Here is a 14,282-nt window from a genome sequence, read left to right as displayed (position 1 = left end):
ATCCCAGCTACTCGGGAGGTTGAGGCAGGAGAACTGCTTGAATCCAGGAGGCAGAGGTTGCAGTGAGCCGAGATAGTGCCACTGCACTCCAGCCTGGGCAACAGAGTGCGACTCCATCTCAAAAAAAAAAAAAAACAGTAATTCAGGCCAGGTGCAGTGTCTCACACCTGTAATCTCAGCACTTTGGGAGAGCGAGGTGGGCGGATCACCTGAGGTCAGGAGTTCGAGACCAGCCTGGCCAACGTGGTGAAACCCTGTCTCTACTAAAAGTACAAAAATTAGCTGGGCGTGGTGGCAGGCACCTGTAATCCTAGCTACTTGGGAGGCTGAGGCAGGAGAATCGCTTAAACCTGGAAGGCAGAGTTTGCAGTGAGTCGAGATTGTGCCACTGCACTCCAACTTAGGTGACAGTGAGATTCCGTCTCAAAAAAAAAAAAAAAAAAAAGCCTGGGCGTGGTGGCTCACACCTGTAATTCCAGCACTTTGGGAGGCCGAGGCGGGTGGATTACCTGAGGTCAGGAGTTTAAGACCAGCCTGGCCAACGTGGTGAAACCCCATCTCTACTGTAAGTACAAAAATTAGCCAGGCATGGGGGTGCGCACCTGTAGTCCCAGCTACCGGGGAGGCTGAGGTGGAAGGATCACTTGAATCCAGGAGGCAGAGGTTGCAGCAAGCCGAGATTGCGCCACTGCACTCCAGCGTAGGCGACAGAGCGAGACTCAGTCTCAAAAATAATAATAAATAAAAATAACACACACAATATCTTTTTATCTTTTATTTTATTATTGTAATCCCAAAGTGCTGGGATTACAGGCATGAGCCACCACGCCCAGCCTACTTTTTATTTTTTTTGAGACAGAGTCCCACTTTGTCACCCAGGCTGGAGTGCAGTGGCAGAATCCTGGCTTACTGCAACCTCCGCCTCCCAGGTTCAAAAGATTCTCGCGTCTCAGCCTCCCAAGTAGCTGGGATTATAGGCGCCCACCACTAAGCCCAGCTAATTTTTTTGTATTTTCAGTAGAGACGGGGTTTTGCCACGTTGGCCAGGCTGGTCTCGAACTCCTGACCTCAGGTGATCCACCCACCTCGGCTTCCCAAAGTGCTGGGATTACTGGCATGAGCCCCAGCGCCTGGCCTGGCTTTATTATTATTCTTCTTACCTCTGACCCCCCCTTCCCTGCAGCTGCAAATAGGGCAATCGCGTGGAACAGCAGTCTTAGACCCCGGAGAGTTGAGTGTGGTGACAGCTCTCAGACTGAGTGGGCATCTTTGACTGCCTTCCAAAGTCAAATATAAATGACTGAGGATTATCTGCTGCTTTGGATCATAATTACTTATGCTTATGCCACTGATATAAAAACAGAGTTGAGTCGGCCGGGCGCGGTGGCTCACGCCTGTAATCCCAACACTTTGGGAGGCCGAGGCGGGCAGATCACGCGGTCAGGAGATCGAGCCCATCCTGGCTAACACGGTGAAACCCCGTCTCTACTAAAATTACAAAAAATTAGCCGGGTGAGGTGGCGGGCACCTGTAGTCCCAGCTACTTGGGAGGCTGAGGTAGGAGAATGGCGTGAACCCGGGAGGCAGAGCTTGCAGTGAGCCAAAATCGCGCCACTGCACTCCAGCCTGGGTGACAGAGCAAGAGAGCGAGACTCCGTCTCAGAAAAAAAAAAAGAAAGAAACAGAGTTGACTATATTTAGTTCTGTGTTTTATTTGTGTTTTCTTTCCCTGAGTCAGATGGGAACTGTTTCTTCCCGCCCTGCCATTCTTCCCGTGTTGAGATCTTTCCCAAAGGCAAAGATCATTTCCCTTTTTGGCCATGGAGCACTCTGATGGTAAGAATTAGTCCTCTCATCACCCACCACACTCAACCCGAATAGGAAATTTCCAAGAATGGGAACCATGTCTTTGGGCACTTAGGTGAGATTACTCAATCAAAAGAGTGAGACTCAGGGACTGAAACATTCAATCAAGGTTAAAAACAGATTAAAATGTGGCAGTTACCTTTTTTCCCCGATATAGAATACGCACTGGAGTCACAGTTACCTTTTAGTAACTGATTTCCTTGAGTGAACAGTGTATCAGAAAATGGGACTTTTATGGTGGCAAAGAATTCAGAGGGCCTGGGGCACACAGATCTGGATTTGTATACCGATTTGCCACTTAACCAGCTATGTGACTGTGCAATTTACCAACCTCTCAGGGCCACATTTTTTCATCTGTCAAAAAGGTCAATATGGCCAGGTATGGTGGCTCACACCTCTAATCCCAGCACTTTGGGAGGCCGAAATGGGCAGATCACGAGGTCAGGAGTTCGAGACCAGCCTGATCAACATGGTGAAACCCCATCTCTACTAAAAATACAAAAATTAGCCAGGTGTGGTGGCATGCGCCTTTAATCCCAGCTACTCAGGAGGCCGAGGCAAGAGAATCGCTTGAACCCAGGAGGCGAAGGTTGCAGTGAGCCGAGATCGCACCACTACACTCCAGCCTGGGAGTCAGAGAGAGACTCCGTCTCAAAACAAAACAAAACAAAACAAAGGTTGAATAATAATAATAGGACCTATATTGTAGACTTGTTGAGAGGATTAAATGAGATAATGTACGAAAGGCCTTACTACAGAGTCTGGCACTTATTAAAGAAAGAGTTGATGTGGGCTGGGTGCCGTGGCTCACGTCTGTAATCCCAGCACTTTGCGGGGTTGGGGTAGGAAGATCCTTAGAGGCCAGGAGTTCGAGACCAGCCTGGGCAACAAGGCGAGACCCTCGTCTCTACAAAAAATATAAAAATTAGCCGGGTGTGGTGGCTCATGCCTGTAGTCCTAGGTACTTGGGAGGCTGAGGTGGGAGGATACCTTGATTGCAGTGAGCTGTGATCTTGAGCCATTGCGCTCCAGCCTGGGCGACAGAAGGCGGCCGTATTTAAAAAAAAAAAAAAGAAAGAAAGAAAAGAAAAGAAAAAAAGGGTCGTTGTGGAAAATTCTTGTGGGGAATTAAAGGGACCACGTGTGCGCGAAAGAGCTTGGCGAAGATAAGTACCTGGAGGCCAAGATGAGGCGGCGAGCCCTGCCTCCCTAGCAGTGTGGTCTCCTGGCTTAGGGTCAGTGCTTCGCACAAAAAAATCCACTGCCTCTCATGAGACCTTGAACTGCCAATGACCGCAGGTTGCCCAGACTCCCGAGTGAGGAAGGCGGCCAGGAGTCAACTAGGCTTCTTGGGGAAAAGCCCACTCCAAGAAGGCCTGGGGCATTCCGGCTCCAGGCAGGTAGCACCCGCGGGCCTCAGGCCCTTTCACTTACCCGGGAAAGGTAACGGTCCTTAACGGCAGCCAACAACGGCTCCCAGCGGCCCAGGCACTGGCAAGGGCAGGCTGAAATCAAACCTCGGATTTTGGAACCTCCACGCCTGAAACCCTAAACCAGCATCGAACTACAACTCCCAGCATGCCAGGCGGCCGCCCGGTTCCCAAGGGTCGGTCCCACCAACCTTGCGCCCCTTCTTTCCTCAAAGCGTGGCCGAATGCCTAGGCTTCCGGGTATTAGTGGCCCCGCCTCTTAATCCGACCGGAGCCGTCCCTCGTGATTCCTGGGTATTGTAGTCAGTTTCCTGGGAAAGAGTCGCTCCTAGTGGCAGCTCGCTTCGCCAGAAAAACTACAAAACCCAGAATGCAGCGCAAATTCCCCTTGTCCAATAGGAACCCCCCATGTAGCGGGGCGCGGAGCCCTGCTCTCGCAACTCAAGATGGCGGACGAGAGTGAGACAGCAGTGAAGCCGCCGGCACCTCCGCTGCCGCAGATGATGGAAGGGAACGGGAACGGCCATGAGCACTGCAGCGATTGCGAGAATGAGGAGGACAACAGCTACAACCGGGGGTAACGAAATCCTCGGAGTCCAATTCCCGTCCAGCCTCCCACAGCCTGGGTCTCTGGGGTGCGGGGAAGTCACCGGGAGCTTAGTCTAGCCCCACCCTCATGTTCTTATTGGCTAAGTCACTAGGATCCTGCCTGGCGATTGGTTATTGCCTTTGTCATTTACCAAGGGTGGGTGCTCTGGATATTAAGGGCCGGAGACGTTCAGTACTTTTATTATATAAAAGTTCTATGTAGTGTTCCACTCGTGTGCTTCAGGCCATTCCTGGGAAAAGAGCATGTTGGACGATGGTTTTCGATGGTACAACACAGGACAGTCTAGTAACAGTACAGTTCAAAGGGAACGTTACTTATAGACGTGTTGTTTGAACAACGTGACTAGCAATAAACGAATCATAAAACATTTCGCAGCAGTTCACCCTCAGTGAGGAAACTCATCAGACTATACAAACTGTATATATAATTATATTGTAAAATATCACTACCAGAGAATCCCAAAATATAAACTCACCTTATAAACCTATGTAATTAACGGTATGGTAATGCTTTGATTTACATAGTTTCCATTGCTCCAAATAATCCATAAGTATCCTGAACGATATATTAATATAATTAAGTCTTCGAACATCTTTGCCTTGTTACCTTTGCAGAGCAGCCCCAGGCTTCAAGAAATGAGCGATGTTGTTTCTTGGAGAGTATTTGGAATCCTCGGGCTCCATACTGCCTATCCTGTACTTTAGGGTCTTGCCATTAGTTACTATTTGTTCCTAGGGATGAAGAAACGCACCAGGCATTTGAATGTTGAATTCTTTTCCCAAATTAGTTTTTACTTCTGTAAGCCACAGCTTATTCATCTTTCTTCACATGGTTAGTGCCTGGCACTGGCACTCACGCTGTCTCTCCCCATCTTCCTGTCTATATTTGTAGATATATTTTTAAACTGAAAGTCGTGAGAGATTTTTGGGTGTATAACTTGCTGAGTCTGAGGTAGTCTGATTTTCGTAGCCAGCTTGTTATTCGCAGTATTGGTGGCAGTGCAGATATAAAGGTATAAAGACCAAGGACTGCGTAGAAGAGATGGTCCCACAAGATTATAGTACATATTTTTATTGTATCCTTTCTATGTTTAGGTATGCTTAGATACACAAATACTTACCATTGTATTATAGTTGCCTGCAGTACTCAGTAACATGCAGCAGCCTATTGCTCCTAGGCTACAAACCTGTATAGCATGTTACTGTAAGGTACACCATATAGCCTAGGCATTTAGTAGGCTATACCATCTAGATTTGTGTAAGTACACCCTATAATGTCGGCAAGACAAAAATCACCTAACCATGCATTTCCCAGCACATATCCCTGACGTTCAGTGAAGCATGACTGTATTTAAGTGGTTTATAATCTGCTTGTGGTAAATCTTAGGTTAAAAGATCTAGCTTTTATGTTCTTCAGCCGGCATTAAAAATCACAGGAAGGGCCGGGCATGGTGGCTCATGCCTGTAATCCCAGTACTTTGGGAGGCAGATCACAAGGTCAGGAGATCGAGACCATCCTGGCTAACACTGTGAAATCCCGTCTCTACTAAAAATACAAAAAATTTAGCCAGGCGTGGTGGCGGGCGCCTGTAGTCCCAACTACTCGGGAGGCTGAGGCAGGAGAATGGCGTGAACCCCGGAGGCAGAGCTTGCAGTGAGCTGAGATCACGCCACTGCACTCCAGCCTGGGCGACAGAGCGAGACTCCGACTCAAAAAAAAAAAAAAAAAAAATCACAGGAAGAAAGTAGAGGAATAGGAAGCTTGCCAAATTTAGTTTTTATAAGACTGTTCTGTTGCTGTAACTCACAACAGAGCTAATGTAATAAAAGTCTTCTTTTGAAGTTTGATATTCCTAAAAATGGAAGAGCTGAGAAAGAGGAAGTAGGAACAGGAAGAAGGGAAAGTGAAGCTCTCCTGAGTAGAGATCTGAATCACAGATGAGAGTTGGTGAATGTGAAAGTCATTCCAGAAGTGAAAGTGTGGCATTTTCTTTGCTCTTTTTGTAGTTGCTTTTATTTTTATCTTCTTAACTGTTGTCCTGACCAGTGTCCTTAGGTTTGTGCCCTATAATCTGTGAATCACTTTTCAAAACTGTGTGCCAGAAAGTTATTTTATTGGCCTGGCGTGGTAGCTCACACCTGTAATCCCAGCACTTTGGGAGGCCGAGGCAGGTGGATCACTTGAGGTCAGGAGTTCGAGAACAGCCTGGCCAACATGGTGAAACCCCGTCTCCACTAAAAATACAAAATTTAGCTGGGCATGGTGGCGTACGCCTATAGTCCCAGCTACTCCGGAGACTGAGGGAGGAGAATCACTTGAACCTGGGAGGTGGAGGCTGCAGTGAGTTGAGATTGCATCACTGCACTCCAGCCTGGGCAATAGAGCGAAACCCTGTCTCAGAAAAAAAAGTGGCACACAGTGGCTCATGCCTGTAATCCCATCACTCTGGGAGGCCGAGGCAGGTGGATCACGAGGTCAAGAGATTGAGACCATCCTGGCTAACATGGTGAAACCCCGTCTCTATTAAAAATAGAAAAATTAGCTGGGCATGGTGGCGCATACCTGTAGTCCCAGCTACTCGGGAGGCTGAGGCAGGAGAATCACTCGAACCCGGGAGGCGGAGGTTGCAGTGAGCTGAGATCGCGCCACTGCACACCAGCTTGGCAACAGAGCGAGACTCCATCTCAAAAAAATATATAAATAAAATTATTTTATTTGTAGTAGAAGTAAGTGATAACCTTAAAAACTTTGACAGTTTGCAGTGGTGTTTCTGTGCATGGTTATGGTCTGGGTGAAAAAATTAGGTTTATTAGCATCCCAAATCTAAAGATCTGTGAAAATGAGTTTGGAGGTAGCAGGTGAAAAACCAAGGGCCTAGTCTGGAGGAGAGAGTCTAATTCTGGCACTAAGAATCTGGGGTAGAGTCAACATTTTTCCATGAACTTTAAGAGGAAATGGTTTTGGGGAGAAGCAGCAATTTGGGAAAATGCAGCACGGCACAGTAGAAAAGCATGGACTTTGGAATAATTTAAATCTGGTCTGAGGCCAGGCGGGGTGGCGCACGTCTGTAATCCCAGCACTTTGGGAGGCTGAGGTGGGCGGATCGCTTGTGGTCAGGAGTTTGAGACCAGCCTGGCCAGCATAGTGGAACCTCATCTCTACTAAAAATACAAAAATTAGCTGGGCATGATGGCAGGCGCCTGTAATCCTAGCTACTCGGGAGGCTGAGGCAGGAGAATCACTTGAAAACAGGAGGCAGAGGTTGCACTGAGCTGAGATCTCTCCAGTGCACTCATCCTGGGCGACAGAGCAAGGCTCTGATCTCAAAATCTCATCTCAAAGCTTGGCTCTGACACTTAACAGTTCTGTGACCTTGGGAAAGGTACTTAACTCAGAGTTGTAGGGATTAATGAGATAACATCTGGAATGCACTCCTTTTCCTCCCTCCTCCTCTTTCTTCAGATCGTCCCTAACCTCCCAGCTTGCCCCTCTGCTCTTATCACATACTGTATTGTAGCTTTTATCGTAACAATAGTTATAATAACAATAAATATAACTACATGTTTAGTAATTTTTCTTAATGTGTCTGGTACCTGTCTCATCTGACAGTAAGGTGCATGTAAACAGGATTGTGTCTTCAAAATGCCTAGCACTTAGTGGGCATTAATGAGTATTTGCTGTATGAATGAATGGCAGATATTAAAGTGCCTAGCCCAGTATTAGTGGAGTTTCATCTCCCCTCACCAAGTGAGAGGATGTCAGATTTTTCTTACATACACATTTTCTCTCCCCAAATAATTCTCATTGTAAGCCTTACTACAGTTTTTATGAAATACCTACAGAGGCAGGGCATGGTGGCTCACACCTGTAATCCCAGCACTTTGGGAGGCTAAGGCAGGTGGGATCATGAGGTCAGGAGATCGAGACCATCGTGCCTAACACAGTGAAACCCCATCTCTAATAAAAATACAAAAAATTAGCCGGGTGTGGTGGCACGTGCCTGTAGTCCCAGCTACTCGGGAGGCTGAGGCAGGAGAATGGTGTGACCCTGTGAGGCGGAGCTTGCAGTGAGCCGAGATTGCGCCATTGCACTCCAGCCTGGGCGACAGAGCCAGACTCTGTCTCAAAAAAAAAAAAAAAAAAGAAATACCTACAGAAACCAGGAAGCTCCAATTTGCTGTGGAGCTTTCCACTGTTGTGTGCTTTCCACTGTGTTTTGCTTCTTGAAATGTTTTTTGTCTTAATATTATTTAAAATGTTCTCAAAAATCATGTAAAAATTGACAGAGAAGTTTTCCTTTCAATGCTAGAGAGTCTAAAATGTGTAATATATAATAAAGGTTAATGATAGTTCAAGCTAACCCTTATTCTCCTGGGCCTTTTTTTTTTTTTTTTAAAGAGACTGTCTTGCTATGTTGCCCAGACTAGTCTCAAACTCCTGGGTTCAAGTGATCCTCCTGCCTTAGCCTCCCAAAGTGCTGGGATTGTAAGCATGAGCCACCACACCCAGCCTCCTGCCCCTTTTTTTCAGGAACTAAAGTCATAGTACTCTATGCTAATAAAATGAGCTAAATTCATGTACTGGATTCTGTTGCCCGGGCTGGAGTGCTGTGGCGCGATCTTGGCTCACTGCAGCCTCTGCCTCCCGGGTTCAAGAAATTCTCCTGCCTCAGCCTCCTGAGTAGCTGGGACTACAGGAGCACACTGCCACACCCGGCTAATTTTTCATATTTTAGTAGAGACAGGGTTTCACCGTGTTGCCCAGGCTGGTCTTGAGCTCCTGAGCTCAGGCAATCCACCTGCCTTGGCCTCCGAAAGTGCTAGGATTACAGGTGTGAGCCACCACGCCCGGCCAGTTGTATTAGTTACTTATGTCTCTTCGTATATGAATTTAGTTCTTGACTTTTCTGGTCTTGTGTTTCCTCCGTAATTAAATCAGCATAAACATTTGGTGAATATAAAACTTCATGTGGTTGTGTGTAGTGGCTCATGCCTGTAATCTCAGCACTTTGGGAGGCTGAGGCAGAAAAATCACTTGAGCTCAGGAGTTCGAGACCAGCCTGGGCAACATGGTGAGACCCCATCTCTATAAATAAAAACAAAAAAGACCCAAACCCTTCATGTATACATATAGGTATACATGCATACATATGCAGTGTGTATGGGTGCGTCTCTTCAGTTTTTCTATTTAAAAATTTTTTAATTTAATTTTAAAATTATTGTTATTACTTTGGAAACAGGGCCTCGCTCTGTTGTCCAGGCTATAGTACAGTGGTGTGATCATGGCTTACTGCAGCCTTTGACCTGGGCTCAAGCGATCCTCCCACCTCAGCCTCCCAAGTAGCTAGGACTGTAGACATGCACCATCATCCCTGGCTAATTTTCTTTTTAAAAAGTTTCTGTAGAGATGGGGTCTCACTATTTAGCCCAGGCTGGTCTCAAACTGCTGGCCTCAAGTGATGCTGCCACCTTGGCCTCCCAAACTGCTGGGATTGTGGGCATAAGCTCCTGCATCCAGCTGGTTTTGTTTGTTTTTTTACTGCACTCAATTTCCCCCAGTTACGTGCCTAGCGTAATTATCCTGAACAGTTGAGAGGAGAGTCAGATAAGATAACCTTTATGCAGCATCCCCCTGTAGTTTGTGATTCATCTATATGGTTTAATTTGAATTTTTTTTTTTTAATGAGAGTCTTTCCAAGAAGTATTGCCAAAGAATAAATTTCATCAGTTGGCAGATTTTAATTTGGGGGTAATAAGTGAAGTTTGTCTGAGTGTTTTGGAACAAAAAAGAACTTTTAGACTATTGTGTTCTAGGAATCTTTTGGAATTTATTTTGCAGTGTCTTCAGTGTCATTGAGATCCTGGTAAGCATGGGTCAAGAGCCCTCTGACAAGAGGTGTCTCATCTCCATCCTGTTCTCTTACTCCTTGGGACAGGTTAACATGGATTCTTTATAAGTTCTCCTCATTTCCTGGTTGTGAGATACTATCCCTTATGAAAACTTAGGAGGAGAGAAAAGTCTTTCTGAAAATAAATTCCATAAAGCTAGCCTCACTTGTTTTTGTTTTTTTCTTCAGCTTCTCCAAGAGTCGTTCTTTCCCTATTTATTTGATGGCTTATAGCTGCAGCTAGCTCTTGGAAATAAGAAATCTTTTTAGTTCCTTTTTAATTTCTCCCTTCAACTTTTGGTTTTTCAAAACTAGATCAAAGCAGAATGGAAAGAGAAACCTCATCACTGATATCAAATAAGTGTTCTAATTTTGTTTCCCAATTAAATGGCAATTAAAAAGAAACTAATCAAGAGCTGCTTCAAAGAGAAGAGACTGGAAAGCAGAAGAAATGGAAAGTAAATGAGAGCCTATTTCAGGGACTCGCTGCTCATGGCAAAGCAGTTTTGCTGATTTTTCACATTGTTCAACTAATATGCTCACGCTAAAATTCCCCAGCTTTACTAAGTTGGCAGTTAACCCTTTCCCTATAGAGCCCATAGATTTATGAGCCATACATTTAGTAACTTCAGGAGGATGCTTCTTTAACTCTTTCTCTTCAGCTTTTTATCTGAAATCTCTACCCTTCAGGCCTCTCTTCCAATTCCTCAAAGAAGATGTCCTTGTGATTGTTACATTTAAGGGACAAAAATATGGTGTTCTCTATTGAGAGCGCCAAAAATACTAAACCGGAATTCCTCCATAGGCTCAGTATTTGCCTCAAAAATGTCCCAGCACTTTGAGAGGCTGAAGTGGGCAGATCACTTGAGGTCAGGAGTTCGAGACCAGCCGGGCCAACATGGCAAAACCCCATCTCTACTAAAAATACAAAAATTAGCTGGGCGTGGTGGCACACACCTGTAGTCCCAGCTACATGGGAGGCTGAGACAAGAGAATCACTTGAACCCGGGAGGCAGAGGTTGCAGTGAGCCCAGATGGCGCCATTGCACTTCAGTCTGGGCGATGGAGAGAGCCTCCATCTCAAAAAAATAAACAGAACAACAACTTTCTAGAGCTGCTCTCTTGAGAGACAACTGAGGAGTCACTATGGTTAAGTGTTTAGTAAATGTTACTATTATTACTACGTAGTGGGCATTGTGCTAAGCCCTTTACGTGGATTATATCCTCCACGATTTCACTTATAAAGACTTTAGCGATTTTTGTTTGTTTCTTTCTTTTTTTGAGACAGAGTCTCACTCTGTCGCCCAGGCTGGAGTACAGCGGCACGATCTTAGCTCACTACAACCTCTGCCTTACAGGTTCAAGCAATTCTTGTGTCTTAACCTCCCAAATAGCTGGGATCACAGGTGTGCACCACCATTCCCGGCTAATTTCTGTATTTTTAATAGAGACACGGTTTTGCCATGTTGGTCAACCTGGTCTCGAACTCCTGGCCTCAAGCAATCCACCTGCCTTGGCCTCCCAAAGTGCTGGGATTATTACAGGCGTGAGCCACCATGCCTGGACTTTAGTTTTTTGGTTTTTTGGGTTTTTTTGAGACAGAGTCTCACTCTGTCGCCCAGGCTGGAGTGCAGTGGCGCGATCTCGGCTCACTGCAACCTCTGCCACCCAGGTGCAAGCGACTCTCCTGCGTCAGCGTCCTAAGTAGCTGGGATTACAGGTGCCTGCCACCGTGCCTAACTAACTTTTGTAGTTTTAGTAGAGATGGGGTTTCACCATCTTGGCCAGGCTGGTCTTGAACTCCTGACCTCATGATCCATCCGCCTTGTCCTCCCAAAGTGCTGGGATTACAGGCATGAGCCACCATGCCTGGCCAGACTTTATTTTTTATTATTTATTTATTTATTTATTTATTTATTTTTGAGACAGAGTCTTGCTCTGTTGCCCAGGCTGGAGTGCAGTGGCGTGATCTTGGCTCACCACAACCTCCACCTCCCAGGTTCCAGTGATTCTCCTGCCTCAGCCTCCTGGATAGCTGGGACTACAGGCACATGCCACCATGCCCAGCTGATTTTTGTATTTTTGTAGAGATGGGGTTTCACCATCTTGGCCAGGCTGGTCTTGGAACTCCTAATCTCGTGATCTGCCCACCTCAGCCTCCCAAAGTGCTGGGATTACAGGCATGAGCCACCACTGCGCCCAGCCAGACTTTAGTTTTTATAGTGAGGCTTGAGATTTGCATCTCCACTGGTCTCTTTGACATCTCAGAGGATCCATTCTGAACTTGCTAGATTTCTTTCCCCTGCTGAATTGAGTTCTGCATCTTGAGTCTGCAGCAGTGTGAATCCTATCTTTGGCTCCATTTAACAGCCTATGGACGTTCCCAAACTTGGGACCCAGTTTGTCTCTCCATGATAGACAAATATTTTTTTCAGAAGTCATTCTAATTGCACCACTGCACTCCAGCCTGGCAACAGTGAGACTCCATCTCAAAAAAAAAAAAAAGTCATTCTAGTGGGTGAGATTTCTGCCAGCATTGAGCCACTGCTCAACATATTCTTGATAATGGTCTCTGAACAGCATTTGATTTTACCTTGGAGTTGCAAAGTCAAAGTCTAACTCGCCAAACAAACTCAGTGTGGAATATACACATTTGTCTCATTCCGGTTTTAAGGAGTTTAGTATACCAGAGCTTTTGTGACCTCTAAAAAGCAGTTATCGTCCATGACAAGAATTGGCTTGTTCACCCTCAGTACTCTGGCTTACTGTCCCAGGGAGGGCCGAGGGTGGCAGCAAAAGTGGTCTTTTGTAATCCCTTTTTATAACCTGCTGTTCTCTTCACAGACCTCCCAGGGTACCTTTTTTTTTTTTTTTTTTTTGTGAGATGGAGTCTCACTCTTTCACCCAGGCTGGAGTGCAGTGGCGTAATCTCGGCTCACTGCAACCTCTGCCTCCTGGGTTCAAACGATTCTCTTGCCTCAGCCTCTCAAGTAGCTGGGATTACAGGCACCCGCCACCATGCCCAGCTAATTTTTGTTTTTTATTTTTGAGACAGAGTCTCGCTCTGTCGCCCAGGCTGGAGTACAGTGGCGTGGTCTTGGCTCACTGCAAGCTCCGTCTCCTGGGCTCATGCCATTCTTCTGCCTCAGCCTCCTGGGTAGCTGGGACTATAGTCGCCTGTCACCACGCCCAGCTAATTTTTTGTATTTTTAGTAGAGACAGGGTTTCACCGTATTAGCCAGGATGGTCTCGATCTCCTGACCTCATGATCCGCCCGCCTCGGCCTCCCTAAGAGCTGGAATTACAGGCGTGAGCCACTGCGCCTGGCCAATTTTTGTATTTTTTAGTAGAGAAGGGTTTCGCTATGTTGGCCAGGCTTGTCTCGAGCTCCAGACCTTAGGTGATCTGCCCGCCTTGGCCTCCCAAAGTGCTGGGATTACAGGCATGAGTCACTGTGCCCAGCCCCAGGGTACCTTGATGGCAGTACTAAAGTGTTTTTATTTTTCCCATCATTTGGGGTTCACAAGCAGTTTTTGATATAACTAATTGGTGGGAATGTGCGGAGTTGGGGGTATTGCACTGAGTGATCCTTAGCCGCAGAAGTACAGAGACTAGACAGCTGATACTGATTCATGCCATGTCATTTCCTTCTGGGCATCTTTGCCATTTCATTCACCTCTCTTTGGTCTTTCTGAGTACTAATAGGATTATTAGTGAACTTACCATACTTCAAGAGTTAATTGATTTGCAAAAGGATTTCCTGATGTCTAAAAGTAGAATCAAAAGGATATTAGAGGTTAGAGTTTATTTTAATAAGTTTCTCTGGAATATTTGAATTTCTGCCCAAAAAATTCATTTTTTATTTGAGGCAAGGTTTCACTCTGTCACCCAGATCGTAGTGCCATGGCGCAGTCCTCCTACTTCAGCCTCCCGAGTGACTGGGACTACAGGCTAATTTTTTTGTCTGTGTGTGTAGAGACAAGATCTCACTATGTTGCCCAGGCTGATCTCTAACTCCTGTCTTTTTTTTTTTCAGTGGTAGAAAACAAGTGGTGGCTGGTCCAAGTGCAGTGGTGTTTACGACTAATTTGTCATAACCAGCTATAGATTTCTTTGTTCCTTTTCCACTCCCACTGCTTCACTTGACTAGCCTTTGAAAAATAAAAGTAAAAAGCAAGTGGCCATGAGATCTGAGAGCTATAGTGAAAAAGAAAAGTGGCCAAATTTGTGAATTTTATTTCCCAAACTTTTTTTTCTTATGTTGTAAACCTGTGGTCTGTGTTTAAGACATTGAAACCATTAGAAGTAGTTACAGTAGAGCTTTTTTGTTTGTGCTTTATTTACTTATTAGAGATGGGGTCTCACTTTGTCACCCAGGATGGAGTACAGTGGCTATTCACAAGCGTGGTCGTGGGGCACTACTACATCGTGAGACTCCTGGGCTCAAGAGATCCTCCCGCCTCAGCTTCCTGAGTAGCTGGGACTACAA

At 45.9% G+C, this 14,282-nt stretch overlaps 2 protein-coding genes across 3 annotated transcripts in view; one reads left to right on the top strand and one right to left on the bottom strand.

Moving 5' to 3' along the window:
* Positions 1-3,522, bottom strand: part of DCAKD (dephospho-CoA kinase domain containing) — a 33,330-nt gene extending 29,808 nt beyond the window's left edge. Inside the window, exon 1 of one of the 2 annotated variants that reach the window (XM_055101781.3) lies at positions 3,301-3,522. The gene's annotated coding sequence lies outside the window, so the exon portion shown is untranslated. The remainder of the gene's footprint in view (positions 1-3,300) is intronic. The other variant, XM_003806519.7, reaches the window with a different exon arrangement.
* Positions 3,523-3,682: 160 nt separating this feature from the next.
* The window catches only part of NMT1 (N-myristoyltransferase 1), a 44,736-nt gene continuing 34,136 nt past the window's right edge, over positions 3,683-14,282 (top strand). Inside the window, exon 1 of the mRNA XM_014341982.5 lies at positions 3,683-3,873. Within this exon, the coding sequence (XP_014197468.1) occupies positions 3,743-3,873 (131 nt within the window). The 5' untranslated portion in view covers positions 3,683-3,742. The remainder of the gene's footprint in view (positions 3,874-14,282) is intronic.

This window comes from Pan paniscus, chromosome 19 (assembly GCF_029289425.2).
Source record: "Pan paniscus chromosome 19, NHGRI_mPanPan1-v2.0_pri, whole genome shotgun sequence".
NCBI lineage: Eukaryota > Metazoa > Chordata > Mammalia > Primates > Hominidae > Pan > Pan paniscus.
This window is presented reverse-complemented; position numbering and strand designations above follow the sequence as displayed.